This window comes from Pseudophryne corroboree, chromosome 9 (genome assembly GCF_028390025.1).
Source record: "Pseudophryne corroboree isolate aPseCor3 chromosome 9, aPseCor3.hap2, whole genome shotgun sequence".
Classification (NCBI taxonomy): domain Eukaryota; kingdom Metazoa; phylum Chordata; class Amphibia; order Anura; family Myobatrachidae; genus Pseudophryne; species Pseudophryne corroboree.
The window spans coordinates 473,477,139-473,494,878 of NC_086452.1; the positions used below are offsets into that span (position 1 = coordinate 473,477,139).

General features: G+C 50.6%; 1 protein-coding gene across 4 annotated transcripts in view; it reads right to left on the reverse strand.

Moving 5' to 3' along the window:
• The window catches only part of RAD54L2 (RAD54 like 2), an 87,559-nt gene that overhangs the window by 36,482 nt on the left and 33,337 nt on the right, over nt 1–17,740 (reverse strand). For all 4 annotated transcript variants that reach the window (XM_063941388.1, XM_063941389.1, XM_063941390.1 and 1 more), the window contains exons 2-3: nt 8,303–8,578; nt 2,038–2,209 (exon numbers count right to left, since the gene is read on the reverse strand). In XM_063941388.1, the coding sequence (XP_063797458.1) occupies nt 2,038–2,209; nt 8,303–8,519 (389 nt within the window). In that variant the 5' untranslated portion in view covers nt 8,520–8,578. The remainder of the gene's footprint in view (nt 1–2,037; nt 2,210–8,302; nt 8,579–17,740) is intronic.

Below are 17,740 nucleotides of genomic sequence, written 5' to 3' on the forward strand. Positions count from 1 at the left end.
TCTCCTATCACCCAGCAATGGTCAGAGAGGCGGCAGTGAGAGCGGAGGTTCCTCCAGTCGCAGCTCATTATTACTATCTCCTATCACCAGCAATGGCCAGAGAGGCGGCAGTGAGAGCGGAGGTTCCTCCAGTCGCAGCTCATTATTACTTTCTCCTATCACCAGCAATGGCCAGAGAGGCGGCAGTGAGAGCGGAGGTTCCTCCAGTCACAGCTCATTATTACTATCTCCTATCACCAGCAATGGCCAGAGAGGCGGCAGTGAGAGCGGAGGTTCCTCCAGTCGCAGCTCATTATTACTATCTCCTATCACCAGCAATGGTCAGAGAGGCGGCAGTGAGAGCGGAGGTTCCTACAGTCGCAGCTCATTATTACTATCTCCTATCACCAGCAATGGCCAGAGAGGTGGCAGTGAGAGCGGAGGTTCCTCTAGTCGCAGCTCATTATTACTATCTCCTATCACCAGCAATGGCCAGAGAGGTGGCAGTGAGAGCGGAGGTTCCTCTAGTCGCAGCTCATTATTACTATCTCCTATCACCAGCAATGGTCAGAGAGGCGGCAGTGAGAGCGGAGGTTCCTCCAGTCACAGCTCATTATCACTATCTCCTATCACCAGCAATGGCCAGAGAGGCGGCAGTGAGAGCGGAGGTTCCTCCAGTCGCAGCTCATTATTACTATCTCCTATCACCAGCAATGGTCAGAGAGGCGGCAGTGAGAGCGGAGGTTCCTCCAGTCGCAGCTCATTATTACTATCTCCTATCACCAGCAATGGCCGGAGAGGCGGCAGTGAGAGCGGAGGTTCCTCCAGTTGCAGCTCATTATTACTATCTCCTATCACCAGCAATGGCCAGAGAGGCGGCAGTGAGAGCGGAGGTTCCTCCAGTCGCAGCTCATTATTACTATCTCCTATCACCCAGCAATGGCCAGAGAGGCAGCAGTGAGAGCGGAGGTTCCTCCAGTCGCAGCTCATTATTACTATCTCCTATCACCAGCAATGGCCAGAGAGGCGGCAGTGAGAGCGGAGGTTCCTCCAGTCGCAGCTCATTATTACTATCTCCTATCACCAGCAATGGTCAGAGAGGCGGCAGTGAGAGCGGAGGTTCCTCCAGTCGCAGCTCATTATTACTATCTCCTATCACCCAGCAATGGCCAGAGAGGCGGCAGTGAGAGCGGAGGTTCCTCCAGTCGCAACTCATTATTACTATCTCCCGCACTGTAAGAGATCAGCAGCGCCGACATGGTGATACACGAGACACCGTTTATGTGGTTGCTGTGGCAACAAACGCGGTACATGCTATCATATTCTGTATTTATCATATTAATCACCCACTTCTAATGCTCGTATGCATGCTGCAATTCAGATGGACAGGTTTTGCTGTAGGGTAAAATAACACACGCCACCGAGATTTATGTAACCTCTCAGGCACGCCCACACATCATCTATAAAACATGCCCACAGCACCTCTCAGGCACGCCCACACATTATCTATAAGACATGCCCAAAGCACCTCTCAGGCACACCCACACTATCTATAAGACACACCCACAACACCTCTCAGGCACGCCCACACATCTATAAGGCACACCCACAGCCCCATTATCTATAAGACATGCCCGCATTACCTCTCAGGCACGCCCACATATTAGTTATAAGACACACCCACAACACCTCTAAGGCACGCGCACGCCCACAGCACCTCTCAGGCACGCTCATACCCACAGCACCTCTCAGGCACACCCACACATTATCTATAAGATAAGACACGCCCACGGCACCTCTCAGGCATGCCCACACATTATCTATAAGACACGCCCACTGCACCTCTCAGGCACACCCACACCTTATAAGCCACACCCACAGTCTCTCTCAGACATGCCCACACATTATAAGACATGCCCACAGCACCTCTCAGGCACGCCCACACATTATAAGACACGCCCACAGCACCTCTCAGGCACACCCATACATTATATAAGGCACACCTACAGCACCTCTCCGGCACGCCCACACATTATAAGACACGCCCACAGCACTCACCTGATGTTCCTCCTCATATTTGTCGGTTTCTGTGGCCACTTCTTCATGGCGTCCTCGCTCGGGGATGTCCTCCCCTCCGGTCCACTCTGTTCTGAGGTAGTTGAGTTTTTCCTTTCCCCATCTCCACTGCGTTCAGCGTCGTCTGCATCCAGTGCGGCACTCTGAGACTTTTCTGAGAGAACAAAGAAGATTCTGAGAACCTCACACGTAACACAAGATGTATGTACAGCTTCATACACACATACAATTACACAGTTCAGAAAGCCCGGAATGAATGAGAACACCCCAGAAAAAACCCAGAAGATTCCCATGTGCCGATCCCTGCACCCCAAATCTGGCTGCTTGCAGACGGCACCGTATAACTAAAGACAAACAAGGCCAGATGGTATGCCGATGCCTACATACCACTCATAGGCGCTATGTTACCCGACGTGCCATGTGGGTACAGCCAGACACAATCCCACGCAATCATAACTGCGCGGGAATATGAGCCCTCGTTCCTGAGTAAGGCACAGGGGAGGCCAGATCTTCATGTCCTGAGAGATGTCGCCTGCGGTGAACCCCACAATGTGATCCTTTTACCACTTTCAGTAATAAAATAACACCCTCGGGTCACAGCACTACGCCGCGCCCGGGAGGTACGCTCCACTCAACACCCCCCCGATACTGCTCTGCGACGGGTGTGATGAGAAAGGGCATCTGGGGATGAGGCACTTGCCCCCACTATCAGTAAGGATGCCCTCTGTTCCGTGTCTCTTTTCTGTTTGGCTGGCGGAAGCGAGATAGTGTTGTAATTAATATTCCGATCACGTAAACGTCTTTATAGAAGATGTCACTAATGAGAGTGTGAATGCATCTGCCCCCAGTCACCAACTCCTTCACCTGGCTTTATAAATGCCCCCATTAAAGGGTAACACAGAGTGGTGCAACATTATCGGGACTCAGAGGCTCTTTTGTTAATCTTGTCTTTAGTTTCTCCCATGTCTGCCAGCTACTTGTAGCTGACGTGTATTGTGACACCCACTGATCCCTACAGCCCAGTCCCGCACCCCTTGTACCCACAGCCACGTCAGGCTCCACCCGGGGCGATACTGGGCTGCTCAGCTGAATATTTTGAAAGATAAAGCTCAATGCTTTTCTCATCTTATGCAAGCAGGTTTATCTTCCCATCGTTACATAAAAGGCTATGTCATTATATAATGCCCTGAAAAGTCTCCACAGTCTCTGCACTAAAACCTCCCTACTGCAAGTGCCCCACACACCCAACACAAGAAGCCTGTAACAGAGTGATCGGACCAGGGGACAGGGCAACACACAGGGCAGGTATAGAAAGATTACTGCAAGTGCCCCAGACCCCCAACACAAGAAGCCTGTAACACAATGATCGGACCAGGAGACAGGGCAACACACAGGGCAGGTATAGAGAGATTACTGCAAGTGCCCCACACACCCAACACAAGAAGCCTGTAACAGAGTGATCGGACCAGGGGACAGGGCAACACATAGGGCAGGTATAGAAAGATTACTGCAAGTGCCCCAGACCCCCAACACAAGAAGCCTGTAACACAGTGATCGGACCAGGGGACAGGGCAACACACAGGGCAGGTATAGAAAGATTACTGCAAGTGCCCACACACCCAACGCAAGAAGCCTGTAACAGAGTGATCGTACCAGGGGACGAGACAACACACAGGGCAGGTATAGAGAGATTACTGCAAGTGCCCCACACCCCCAACACAAGAAGCCTGTAACAGAGTGATCGTACCAGGGGACGAGACAACACACAGGGCAGGTATAGAGAGATTACTGCAAGTGCCCCACACCCCCAACACAAGAAGCCTGTAACAGAGTGATCGGACCAGGGGACAGGTAAACACACAGGGCAGGTATAGAGAGATTACTGCAAGTGCCCCACACCCCCAACACAAGAAGCATGTAACAGAGTGATCGGACCAGGGGACAGGGCAACACACAGGGCAGGTGTGGAGAGATTACTGCAAGTGCCCCACACACCCAACACAAGAAACCTGTAACAGAGTGATCAGACCAGGGGACAGGGCAACACACAGGGCAGGTATAGAGATTACTGCAAGTGCCCCACACACCCAACACAAGAAGCCTGTAACAGAGTGATCGGACCAGGGGACAGGGCAACACACAGGGCAGGTATAGAGAGATTACTGCAAGTGCCCCACACACCCAACACAAGAAGCCTGTTACAGAGTTATCGTACCAGGGGACGAGACAACACACAGGGCAGGTATAGAGAGATTACTGCAAGTGCCCCACACCCCCAACACAAGAAGCATGTAACAGAGTGATCGGACCAGGGGACAGGGCAACACACAGGGCAGGTGTGGAGAGATTACTGCAAGTGCCCCACACACCCAACACAAGAAGCATGTAACAGAGTGATCGGACCAGGGGACAGGGCAACACACAGGGTAGGTATAGAAAGATTACTGCAAGTGCCCCACACACCCAACACAAGAAGCCTGTAACAGAGTGATCGTACCAGGGGACAGGGCAACACACAGGGCAGGTGTGGAGAGATTACTGCAAGTGCCCCACACACCCAACACAAGAAACCTGTAACAGAGTGATCGGACCAGGGGACAGGGCAACACACAGGGCAGGTATAGAGAGATTACTGCAAGTGCCCCACACACCCAACACAAGAAGCCTGTAACAGAGTGATCGGACCAGGGGACAGGGCAACACACAGGGCAGGTATAGAGAGATTACAGCAAGTGCTCCACACACCCAACACAAGAAGCCTGTTACAGAGTGATCGTACCAGGGGACGAGACAACACACAGGGCAGGTATAGAGAGATTACTGCAAGTGCCCCACAGACCCAATACAAGATGCCTGTAACAGAGTGATCGGACCAGGGAACAGGTAAACACACAGGGCAGGTATAGAGCAGAGGTTCTCAAACTCGGTCCTCGGGGGCCCACACAGTGCATGTTTTGCAGGTCTCCTCACAGAATCGCAAGTGAAATAATTAGCTCCACCTGTGGACCTTTTAAAATGTGTCAGTGAGTAATTAATACACCTGTGCACCTGCTGGGTTACCTGCAAAACATGCACTGTGTAGGCCCCCGAGGACCGAGTTTGAGAACCTCTGTATAGAGAGATTACTGCAAGTGCCCCAGAGACCCAACACAAGAAGCCTGTGACAGAGTGATCGGACCAGGGGACGAGACAACACACAGGGCAGGTATAGAGAGATTACTGCAAGTGCCCCACACACCCAACACAAGAAGCCTGTAACAGAGTGATCGGACCAGGGGACAGGGCAACACACAGAGCAGGCACAAAGAGATTACTGCAAGTGCCACACAGACCCAATACAAGAAGCCTGTAACAGAGTGATCGGACCAGGGGACGAGACAACACACAGGGCAGGTATAGAGAGATTACTGGGACACAGAGGAGACTGTACTGTGGAGTAGGGCATGAGCGACCTGTGGCTCTTCAGCTGCTGTGGAACTAGAAGTTCCAGCATGCCCTGGAGAATCCAGTCCATCTACACGAGACATCTGTTAGGAAGTTGCTACCTCTACATAATGGAGTAAGCTCCAGCCTTATATAGAGTATAAACATTTATTGTGAATACAATACAGGAAGCCTTGGAGGAAGGTCCCTCTGGGGGGGGTATCATACCTCGCTGACCCACTCCTCACCAGCTGCAAAACCGAATCCATTCTGCGCCTCAATCCATAAAGTCAGATCATTGGCATCTTCCTGATCAGTGGGGAGGGTCTATTATTAATCTTCTCTTTAGTTTCTCCCATGCCTGCCAGCTACTAAACTGGTGGAAAGCCATCCTACCCCCCTGATCGTTCTCTTATAAACTACGCACAAAGTTTATTCCACAAACAAAACCTGGATACAGGACAGACGCCTCCGATACCTGCAGACTCGTCCTGCAGACACATGGCCACTGGGAGGCGCTACCTTCTCTGATATGGGCAGGAAACCAGGCAGTGACGGGATGGAATGCTCCTCAATACAGGGTGAGACTGGAGCTGGCATCAGCGACGGCTGATATAGGCAGCTGCGTTACGTAAGTATCACACATGCTGCATGGAGGGGGAGAGCCAGGGGGGATTACAAGGGACAACACTGGCCATTCAGCACACAGTGTACCAGACACAGGCAAGACTCTGACAGCACCCAAAGGAGCCCCGTCCCCGTCACACCCACTGGTCTTACCTAACAGCTAACCCACTTCACCGTGACAGCACGCGTGTGCTTAGTGTGTAACTATTCCTCCACGCCAGGAACCTGGACAAACGGCACTAGCCACATGTAATTACTGCATCCTGCTTATTAAAGTGTAATAGATACATATTTTTTAACGAGTCCTCAGACTGACTGATAGCTGTAATTCTATGACATTCATGCAGCTAAGAACCCCCCCCCCCCCCCCCCCCAACAAAAAAAAACCAAAAATTTATGGACAGTATTATTGAAAATTAATGTTTCATTTTGGTGTTATTACTTTGCATATTTACTGAATTTACGGTATTTCCTTTCGTTGCTTTTTTCAGCAATATGGAAACCACGTCTAATTCTTGAAAGGGGACTGCCTAGCAGGAGAGCCCTCACGTAGCCCATAGGGTACCTGCAAAGCCAAGATCTCCGCCGTAAGGGCGGCCTGACCAACACTTACAACTGCACTTGGGGTGGGATGTCGGGGACGGAACAATACACGGTTTGACATGTATGTTTTCTGCAGGGGACCTTTGACCTTTGACCTCAAACATGTAACTTGAATGGTAAATCTATACGTCACCGCAGACGGGCATTGAAGCCGAGCTCGCTGCAGTTGGAGGATGCATGGGAGCTGTCAGACGTAGGATCTGCTTTCAGATAAATGGATCAATAATCCACCAAGGACGCCAAAATGACACAGCTGCCACGCACAAGGATGAAAGCAGGTGGGCAGCACAGCAACCAATCAGAATATAGCTATCATTCACTGGAAAGGTTTACAAAATGAATGCAAACATCTCATTGGCTATTACTACTATAGTATTCTGGCTTCCAGGCATCTAATAAGGTTATCAGACAGAGTGAGACGGGCACACAGCATGCTATAATGCAGTTCCCAAACGCGCTCATCAAGGCACCAGAACCATCCAGGTTTTTTATGCATATCCATGCTTAGGCACAGGTGACTTAGTACCTCAGTCAGTTTGATTATACTGTATCATCTGTGCACAAGCAGGGACAGCCCTAAAACCTGGACTGTTGGGGTGCCTTGAGAAGCGAGTTTAGGACCACTGGTATAGGGCGCATCTAATACAGGAGTACAGCAAGGCCCCGTCATACCCCAGAGCAATGGAAATAAAGCTCTCAGATGATATAAAAACATGGCTGAAACAGTGTATTACATAGACATTGCAGCAAAGCACATACACCCAATAAAGCACAGTTATAACAGTGGAAAAGCCCCTTTAAACCTGTATAATACAACTGCTTTAAAACCATCATGGACAGGTTGGTACACTGCCGTCACTGATCACACGTGTGTAAACTGTAATAGGCTGACACGGGTCACCGCCAGACAGGAAATGCGGGTCACCTTATCGCCAGGGATGGATCTGTCACATTTCATGACATAAGGCCTCGCTGTCATTACAGATCCAGTCCCCCCCCCCCTATCCCCAGCGTCTGTGTGTGTTACCACTGCGAGATCTCTTCTGGAGACACACAGGGGAGGAGGACAGAACAGCCCCAAACTGCGGAGAGTGATCTTCACAACAGAGCTACGGACAGAAAACGCCGGTAATACACTTGTAATCGCGCAGATTGCGGAGAGACTGGAAATGCTGCAACGTGAAATAAGTGGGAAGCCGGATCAGACAGCTGTACTCCCATTATAGCCACACAGGATGCAGCACTGACGGGTCACACACCGCTACTGTAATGCTTATAAATAGGGTGAGAATCCGAGGGCTCTCCCATTACATAATAATTCTCTACCGACACCAACAACGCACCAGAGAGGAGTAACACACATCACTACCTACTGTTACGCACTCTCAAGCTTGGTTAATTACCATGGCCATACAACCCAGGGTGTGGTAAGTGCCCCAGTGCTTTCCAAGTCAGGCATCCTCTGGGCTGCTGTTATCTTATACAGCCCTATGCCCTTGTGACCTATTAGAGAGACCACACCTGCAATGACCTATGAACCAGAACCCTCAGCACACACGCCCCCTGCAGGACAGCTGTGGTCCTCTCCACTGACCTTTTTTATCATTCGCGTCGTCCTCATCATCTCCATCATTCTCATCATCCATTCCATCTTCCTCTGCAGCTTCATCTTCATCGTCGTCTTCTTCTTCATCATCTTCATCATCATCGTCGTCGTCTTCCTCACCCTCACCCTCACCTTCTTCCTCCTCCTCCTCCTCTTCTTGTGGCTCAAGCTCTGGCTCACTTGCCGAGATGGACGCGTCAGACATTGCAAATCCGGCCAGAGAGCAACACGTTATCTGCTCATACTGACTGGACAGACGGAGAGCTGTGGACAGAAACAAATATGGCATTGTCAGACAGATTCTCCCATGAGCTATGCAAGAGAATTAAACAGCTATTAAATCCAGAATCGCCGATCATATTGCATAACGGAGCCACTTATACCCACACCCAACATGTCAGGCAGTTATGACGACGGGCACAAAAGGTGCCTGAAATATTGTTTATTTTACAGGTGTTTGAAATAGTCTGTCTCTCGTGTTACAGTGTCAGGATATGATCAGAGCTGAAGGTAGCTGAGCGGTTGGTGTAGTGGTTAGTATTACTGCCTCACAGCACTGAGGTTAGGAGTTCAATTCCCAGTCATGGCCCTATCTATGTGGAGTTTGTATGGTCTCCTGGCTCTTTTCTCCCACAATCCAAAAACATACAGGGCGGGTAATTGGCATCTGACAAAAGATGAGCCCGGAAAAATAAGATTTTACTTACCGGTAAATCTATTTCTTGTAGACCGTAGTGGATGCTGGGGACTCCGTAAGGACCATGGGGAATAGACGGGCTCCGCAGGAGACAGGGCACTTTAAGAAAGAATTTAGATTCTGGTGTGCTCTGGCTCCTCCCTCTATGTCCCTCCTCCAGACCTCAGTTAGAGAAACTGTGCCCGGAAGAGCTGACAGTACAAGGAAAGGATTTTGGAATCCAGGGCAAGACTCATACCAGTCACACCAATCACACCGTATAACTTGTGAAAAACTTACCCAGTTAACAGTATGAACAACAACAGAGCATCAGATAAACCCTGATGCAACCAAACATAACCCTGATGTAAGCAATAACTATATACAAGTATTGCAGAAGAAGTCCGCACTAGGGACGGGCGCCCAGCATCCACTACGGACTACGAGAAATAGATTTACCGGTAAGTAAAATCTTATTTTCTCTAACGTCCTAGTGGATGCTGGGAACTCCGTAAGGACCATGGGGATTATACCAAAGCTCCCAAACGAGCGGGAGAGTGCGGATGACTCTGCAGCACCGAATGAGCAAACACAAGGTCCTCCTCAGCCGGGGTATCAAACTTGCAGAACTTTGCAAAAGTGTTTGAACCTGACCAAGTAGCCGCTCGGCAAAGCTGTAATGCTGAGACCCCTCGGGCAGCCGCCCAAGAAGAGCCCACCTTCCTTGTGGAGTGGGCTATTACTGATTTTGGAAACGGCAATCCAGCCGTAGAATGAGCCTGCTGAATCGTGTTACAGATCCAACGAGCAATAGTTTGCTTTGAAGCAGGAGCACCCAGCTTGTTGGGTGCATACAGGATAAACAACGACTCAGTCTTCCTGACTCTAGCCGTTCTGGCTACATAAACCTTCAAAGCCCTGACCACATCTAGTAACTCGGAATCCTCCAAGTCACGAGTAGCCACAGGCACCACAATAGGTTGGTTCATATGAAAAGATGACACCACTTTTGGAAGAAATTGTGGACGGGTCCGCAATTCTGCCCTGTCCATATGGAAAACCAGATAGGGGCTTTTATGTGACAAAGCCGCTAATTCTGACACCCGCCTAGCTGAAGCCAAGGCTAACAGAAATTTTAACTCCACGGTTTTGAGAGGCTCAAACCAGTGTGACCTCAGGAAACTCAACACCACGTTAAGATCCCAAGGTGCCACTGGAGGCACAAAAGGAGGCTGAATATGCAGCACTCCCTTTACAAACGTCTGGACTTCAGGAAGAGAAGCCAGTTCTTTTTGAAAGAAAATGGATAGGGAGGAAATCTGGACCTTAATGTAACCCAATTTTAGGCCCAAAGTCACTCCCGACTGTAGGAAGTGAAGGAAACAGCCCAGCTGGAATTCCTCCGTAGGGGCATTCCTGGCCTCACACCAAGCAACATATTTTCGCCATATACGGTGATAATGTTTAGCCGTCACGTCTTTCCTAGCCTTTATCTGCTAGGATCCGGCGTTCAACCGCCATGCCGTCAAACGCAGCCGCGGTAAGTCTTGGAACAGACAGGGTCCCTGTTGCAACAGGTCCTGTCTTAGAGGCAGAGGCCACGGGTCCTCTGTGAGCATTTCTTGCAACTCTGGATACCAAGTCCTTCTTGGCCAATCCGGAACAATGAGTATTGTTCTCACTCCTCTTTTTCTTATGATTCTCAGCACCTTGGGTATGAGAGGAAGAGGAGGAAATACATAAACCGACTGGAACACCCACGGTGTCACTAGTGCGTCTACAGCTATCGCCTGAGGGTCTCTTGACCTGGCGCAATACCTCTGTAGCTTTTTGTTGAGGCGGGATGCCATCATGTCCACCTGTGGCAGTTCCCACCGACTTGCAATCTGCGCGAAGACTTCTTGATGAAGTCCCCACTCTCCCGGGTGGAGGTCGTGCCTGCTGAGGAAGTCTGCTTCCCAGTTGTCCACTCCCGGAATGAACACTGCTGACAGTGCTCTTACGTGATTCTCCGCCCAGCGAAGAATTCTGGTGGCTTCCGCCATCGCCACCCTACTCCTTGTGCCGCCTTGGCGGTTTACATGAGCCACTGCGGTGATGTTGTCTGACTGAATCAGCACCGATTGGTCGCGAAGCAGTGTCTCCGCTTGACTTAGGGCGTTGTATATGGCCCTTAGTTCCAGGATATTGATGTGAAGGCAAGTCTCCTGACTTGACCACAGACCTTGGAAATTTCTTCCCTGTGTGACTGCCCCCCACCCACGGAGCCTTGCATCCGTGGTCACCAGGACCCAGTCCTGAATGCCGAATCTGCGCCCCTCGAGAAGGTGAGCACTCTGCAGCCACCACAGAAGAGACACCCTGGCCCTGGGGGATAGGGTGATCATCCGATGCATCTGTAGATGTGATCCGGACCACTTGTCCAACAGATCCCATCGAAAGGTCCTCGCATGGAACCTGCCGAAGGGAATGGCCTCGTACGATGGCACCATCTTTCCCAGGACTCGCGTGCAGTGATGCACCGATACCTGTTTTGGTTTTAAGAGGTCTCTGACCAGTGTCATGAGTTCCTGCGCCTTCTCCGTAGGGAGAAAAACCTTCTTCTGGTCTGTGTCCAGAATCATGCCCAGGAAGGGCAGACGCGTCGTAAAAATCGGCTGCGACTTTGGAATATTCAGAATCCAGCCGTGCTGTTGTAACACTTCCCGAGAGTGTGCTACGCTGATCAGCAACTGCTCTCTGGACCTCGCCTTTATGAGGAGATCGTCCAAGTATGGGATAATTGTGACACCTTGCTTTCGCAGGAGCACCATCATTTCCGCCATTACCTTGGTAAATATTCTTGGTGCCGTGGAGAGACTAAACGGCAACGTCTGGAATTGGTAATGACAATCCTGTACCACAAATCTGAGGTACTCCTGATGAGGTGGATAAATGGGGACCTGAAGGTATGCATCCTTTATGTCAAGAGACACCATAAAATCCCCCCCTTCCAGGCTTGCGATGACCGCTCTGAGCGATTCCATCTTGAACTTGAACCTTTTCAGGTATATGTTCAGGGATTTTAAATTCAATATGGGTCTGACCGAACCGTCCGGTTTCGGTACCACAAACATGGTCGAATAATAACCCTTTCCATGTTGAAGGAGGGGAACCTTGACCACCACCTGCTGAAGATACAATTTGTGAATTGCAGCTAACACTATTTCCCTCTCTAAGGGGGAAGCTGGCAGGGCCGATTTGAGGTATCGGTGAGGGGGCATCTCCTCGAATTCCAGCTTGTATCCCTGAGACACAATCTCCATTGCCCAGGGATCCACCTGGGAGTGAACCCACTTGTGGCTGAAATTTCGGAGACGCGCCCCCACCGGGCCTAGCTCCGCCTGTGGAGCCCCAGCGTCATGCGGTGGATTTAGTGGAAGCCGGGGAGGACTTCTGTTCCTGGGAACTAGCTGTATTGTGCAGCTTCTTACCTCTGCCCCTGCCTCTGGCAAGAAAGGACGCACCTCGGACTTTCTTGCCTCTTTGTGAACGAAAGGACTGCATTTGGTAATACGGTGCTTTCTTAGGTTGTGAGGGAACGTATGGCAAAAAATTTGACTTTCCAGCAGTAGCTGTGGAGACCAGGTCCGAGAGACCCTCCCCAAACAATTCCTCACCCTTGTAAGGTAAAACCTCCATGTGCCTTTTTGAGTCGGCATCGCCTGTCCATTGCCGAGTCCATAGGAACCTTCTGGCAGAAATTGACATTGCATTTATTCTAGAGCCCAGTAGGCTAATGTCTCTTTGAGCATCTCTCATATACAGGACAGCGTCCTTTATATGCCCCAGGGTCATTAATATAGTATCCTTGTCTAAGGTATCCAGATCCTCAGATAAGGAATCCGTCCAAGCTGCTACAGCACTACACACCCAGGCCGATGCAATTGCCGGCCTTAGTAAGGTACCTGAATGTGTGTAAATGGACTTCAGGGTACCCTCTTGCTTTCTATCCGCAGCATCTTTTAGGGTGGCCGTATCCTGTGACGGCAGGGCTACCCTCTTGGATAAGCGTGTTAGAGCTTTGTCCACCCTAGGGGAGGATTCCCAGCGTAACCTGTCCGTTGGCGGGAAAGGAAACGCCATAAGCATCCGTTTGGAAATCTGCAGTTTTTTATCTGGAGATTCCGAAGCCTTTTCACATAACTCATTTAGCTCATGTGAAGGGGGAAAGGTCACCACCTGCCTTTTTTCCCCCCCATACATATGAACCCTCTTGTCAGGGACTGGGGTTTCCTCTGTGATGAGCAACACATCCTTCATTGCTATAATCATATAACGGATGGCTTTTGCCAATTTAGGCTGTAACTTTGCATCATCGTAATCGACACTGGAGTCAGAATCCATGTCGGTATCTGTGTCAACAATTTGGGATAGTGGGCGCTTCTGAGACCCTGACGGCCTCTGCGACATAGGATCAGGCATGGGCTGTGACCCCGACTGTCCCAAGGTTTCAGCTTTATCCAACCTTTTATGCAAGGAATTAACATTATCATTTAAAACCTTCCACATATCCATCCACTCAGGTGTCGGCGCCGTCGGCGGCGACCCCACATTCATTTGCTCCCGCTCTGCTTCCACATAGCCTTCCTCATCAAACATGTTGACACAAGCGTACCGACACACCACACACATACAGGGGATGCTCTTTTTTGAAGACAGTTCCCCCACAAGGCCCTTTGGAGAGACAGAGAGAGAGTATGCCAGCACACACCCCAGCGCTATATGTCCCAGGAATCACACAGTAACTTAGTGTTAACCCAGTAGCTGCTGTATATAAAGCTTTTTGCGCCTAATTTATGTGCCCCCCCTCTCTTTTTACCCTCTTCTACCGTGTTTCTGTAGGGGAGAGCCTGGGGAGCTTCCTCTCAGCGGAGCTGTGAAGAGAAAATGGCGCTGGTAAATGCTGAGGAAGAAGCCCCGCCCCCTCAGCGGCGGGCTTCTGTCCCGCGTTTGTGTGTAAAAAATGGCAGGGGGCTCATGCATATATACAGTGCCCAACTGTATATATGCTGCTTTTTGCCAAGAGGTTCCTAATTGCTGCCCAGGGCGCCCCCCCTGCACCCTACAGTGACCGGAGTGTGTGGGTTTAATGTGGGAGCAATGGCGCACAGCTGCAGTGCTGTGCGCTACCTCAGTTTGAAGACTGGAGTCTTCTGCCGCCGCTTTTGAAGTCTTCTTGCTTCTGTCACCGGCTTCTGTCTTCCGGCTCTGCGAGGGGGACGGCGGCGCGGCTCCGGGATCGGACGACAAAGGGTGAGATCCTGTGTACGATCCCGCTGGAGCTAATGGTGTCCAGTAGCCTAAGAAGCAGGACCTATCTTCAGTGAGTAGGGCTGTTTCTCTCCCCTCAGTCCCACGATGCAGGGAGTCTGTTGCCAGCAGAGCTCCCTGAAAATAAAAAACCTAACAAAATACTTTCTTATAGCAAGCTCAGGAGAGCTCACTAAGTAGCACCCAGCTCGTCCGGGCACAGATTCAAACTGAGGTCTGGAGGAGGGACATAGAGGGAGGAGCCAGAGCACACCAGTATCCAAATTCTTAAAGTGCCGTGTCTCCTGCGGAGCCCGTCTATTCCCCATGGTCCTTACGGAGTCCCCAGCATCCACTAGGACGTTAGAGAAATATTTTTGTACAAATGAATAAGCTGCAGCTACACCTGACCGCAGGGCGGCCCTCCATTCACAGCAACAGTGGCAGGCAGGGGGCATTGACTGCGTCCTCACAAGAGTAGTCTATATACTCTACATTCACTATGAGCGTCCAGCTCGCCCAAGGTAAAGGTTTATAAATACTGTATTTAGCCTGAGCCCTTGTTACACCAAGCAGCCATCCGCATACTCCGGAGAATTACAGATGTGGACCAGCCAGAGAGTCGCAGGGACCAACACAATAGCACCGAGCAAAGTACGCAGATTTCATCTAGTGCACTGAGGATAGCTCCGTAAGTGACGACATGTGCTGGACTGCGCAAACAAGGACCCATAGGGATTGTCCGCGTCCGTCAAAGTTCTCAAAGCATGCCGCCTCTGTACAGGATATGGGGGAGACTGCCCTGTAGTACTAAGTCTGTCTATAGCTTATAAAACACCTCCCTTTGTGCAAAGTCTGTACATTTACCCAAAAGGTGCTTTACAGAAGCCATGAATCCACATTTGTGTCTGAGTAACATACGTGGCTCCCAGTGAATAGACGGGCTGAACGCTGTGTTCTGGATTCAATGGTGACGGGGGCTCTTCACAAAGAGTGCTGGGGACGCTTGGTGTCCTGTGCCACGGACACCAAGCATGGACAATATTCAACATTTTTATATAGAACTAAATACAGCAATTTTATGGGAAACTGCATTCTGGAACGCATATATGTATGCTGTACGTATGTTTCTAGCCTTCCTCTCACAGTTCAGGGACAGGTGCATTGTTTTCTAGCTGAGACATTGTGTGTGCTGTATGCAAGCTCCTCTGCAGAAGATCCTCTGAATGAAGTCTCTGTGCAGCTTGGATATAAGGATATTTTAGCACTATATACAGGATAGAACAAATGACATTTTATCACAGATGACATACTTTTCAGGGTTCAAGAAACGCATATGGTGACATACTGACACAGCTGCCCTCCCTATAGGTGGCTGTATGGCTGAAAACTACATCTGTAATAAGAGGAACAGAGACTTATAAACGCTAATTATTCCAAGTCTGCGCCTTCCATCCAAAGTCACTGCGCTTATACAGCATCAGAAGCCCTGGACCAGCCACAACCACCACCAGAGGTGCCACTACTGCATTCACATCACCCCAATATTTATACAGGGCTTCCTGCAGACACTGCGCGAGCAGCATACTAATCTGATACACCCCATAGTGACAGGGTGTCCTACACACTGAACCACAGCCTCCTGCAGACACTGCGCGAGCAGCATACTCATCTGATACACCCCATAGTGACAGGGTCTCCTACACACTGAACCACAGCCTCCTGCAGACACTGCGCGAGCAGCATACTCATCTGATACACCCCATAGTGACAGGGTCTCCTACACACTGAACCACAGCCTCCTGCAGACACTGCGCAAGCAGCATACTCATCTGATACACCCCATAGTGACAGGGTCTCCTACACACTGAACCACAGCCTCCTGCAGACACTGCGCGAGCAGCATACTCATCTGATACACCCCATAGTGACAGGGTCTCCTACACACCGAACCACAGCCTCCTGCAGACACTGCGCGAGCAGCATACTCATCTGATACACCCCATAGTGACAGGGTCTCCTACACACTGAACCACAGCCTCCTGCAGACACTGCGCGAGCAGCATACTCATCTGATACACCCCATAGTGACAGGGTCTCCTACACACTGAACCACAGCCTCCTGCAGACACTGCGCAAGCAGCATACTCATCTGATACACCCCATAGTGACAGGGTCTCCTACACACTGAACCACAGCCTCCTGCAGACACTGCGCGAGCAGCATACTCATCTGATACACCCCATAGTGACAGGGTCTCCTACACACTGAACCACAGCCTCCTGCAGACACTGGGCAAGCATCGTACGCATCTGATACACCCCATAGTGACAGGGTCTCCTACACACTGAACCACAGCCTCCTGCAGACACTGCGCGAGCAGCATACTCATCTGATACACCCCATAGTGACAGGGTCTCCTACACACTGAACCACAGCCTCCTGCAGACACTACGCGAGCAGCATACTCATCTGATACACCCCATAGTGACAGGGTCTCCTACACACTGAACCACAGCCTCCTGCAGACACTGGGCAAGCATCGTACGCATCTGATACACCCCATAGTGACAGGGTCTCCTACACACTGAACCACAGCCTCCTGCAGACACTGCGTGAGCAGCATACTCATCTGATACACCCCATAGTGACAGGGTCTCCTACACACCGAACCACAGCCTCCTGCAGACACTGGGCAAGCATCGTACGCATCTGATACACCCCATAGTGACAGGGTCTCCTACACACCGAACCACAGCCTCCTGCAGACATAGGGTCGCCTACACACTGATCCAACACACAGTATGGAGACATGCAGAGTACTATAAATATACTATAGAGATAGGGACTCCCCACAGTCAGATACATCACCCACTGCCGAGACAGGGTCCCATACACACCGAACCACAGCCTCCTGCAGACACAGGGTCACCTACACACTGATCCGTCACCTACAATACAGGGAAGCCAGTCCCAGGAAATTCCCGGGATTATAACCATTAAATCCCAGGTAATACGAGATTCAGAACACACTATGGATTGGGCCGGGGCAGTGGGATACTCCTTGCCGTCTCAGTTTCGGCCGTGCTATCCGGTCCTCTAAGGCTGCCCGTAGGAGAGACGAGTCCCATGATGCAGTTGTTTTCAGTCACTGATTAGCTGGAAATGCACCGCGCAGTGACATCATCACTGTGCGGCGTGCTGCCAGCCAATGAGTGACTGAGAACAGCCGCATCACAAGACTCCAGCTCCTCTACTGCAGCTGAGCCCAGAAGAAGACCGGACATTGGCCCTCATTCCGAGTTGATCGCTCGCTGACGTTTTTCGCAGTGCAGCGATCAGGTGAAAAATCGGCAATTATGCGCAATGGGCTAAGTACTTTCACACAAAACTGTCGTTTTACAAACGCTTGACCAATATTTTTCAGTCGCACTGCTGATCGGTGAATGATTGACAGG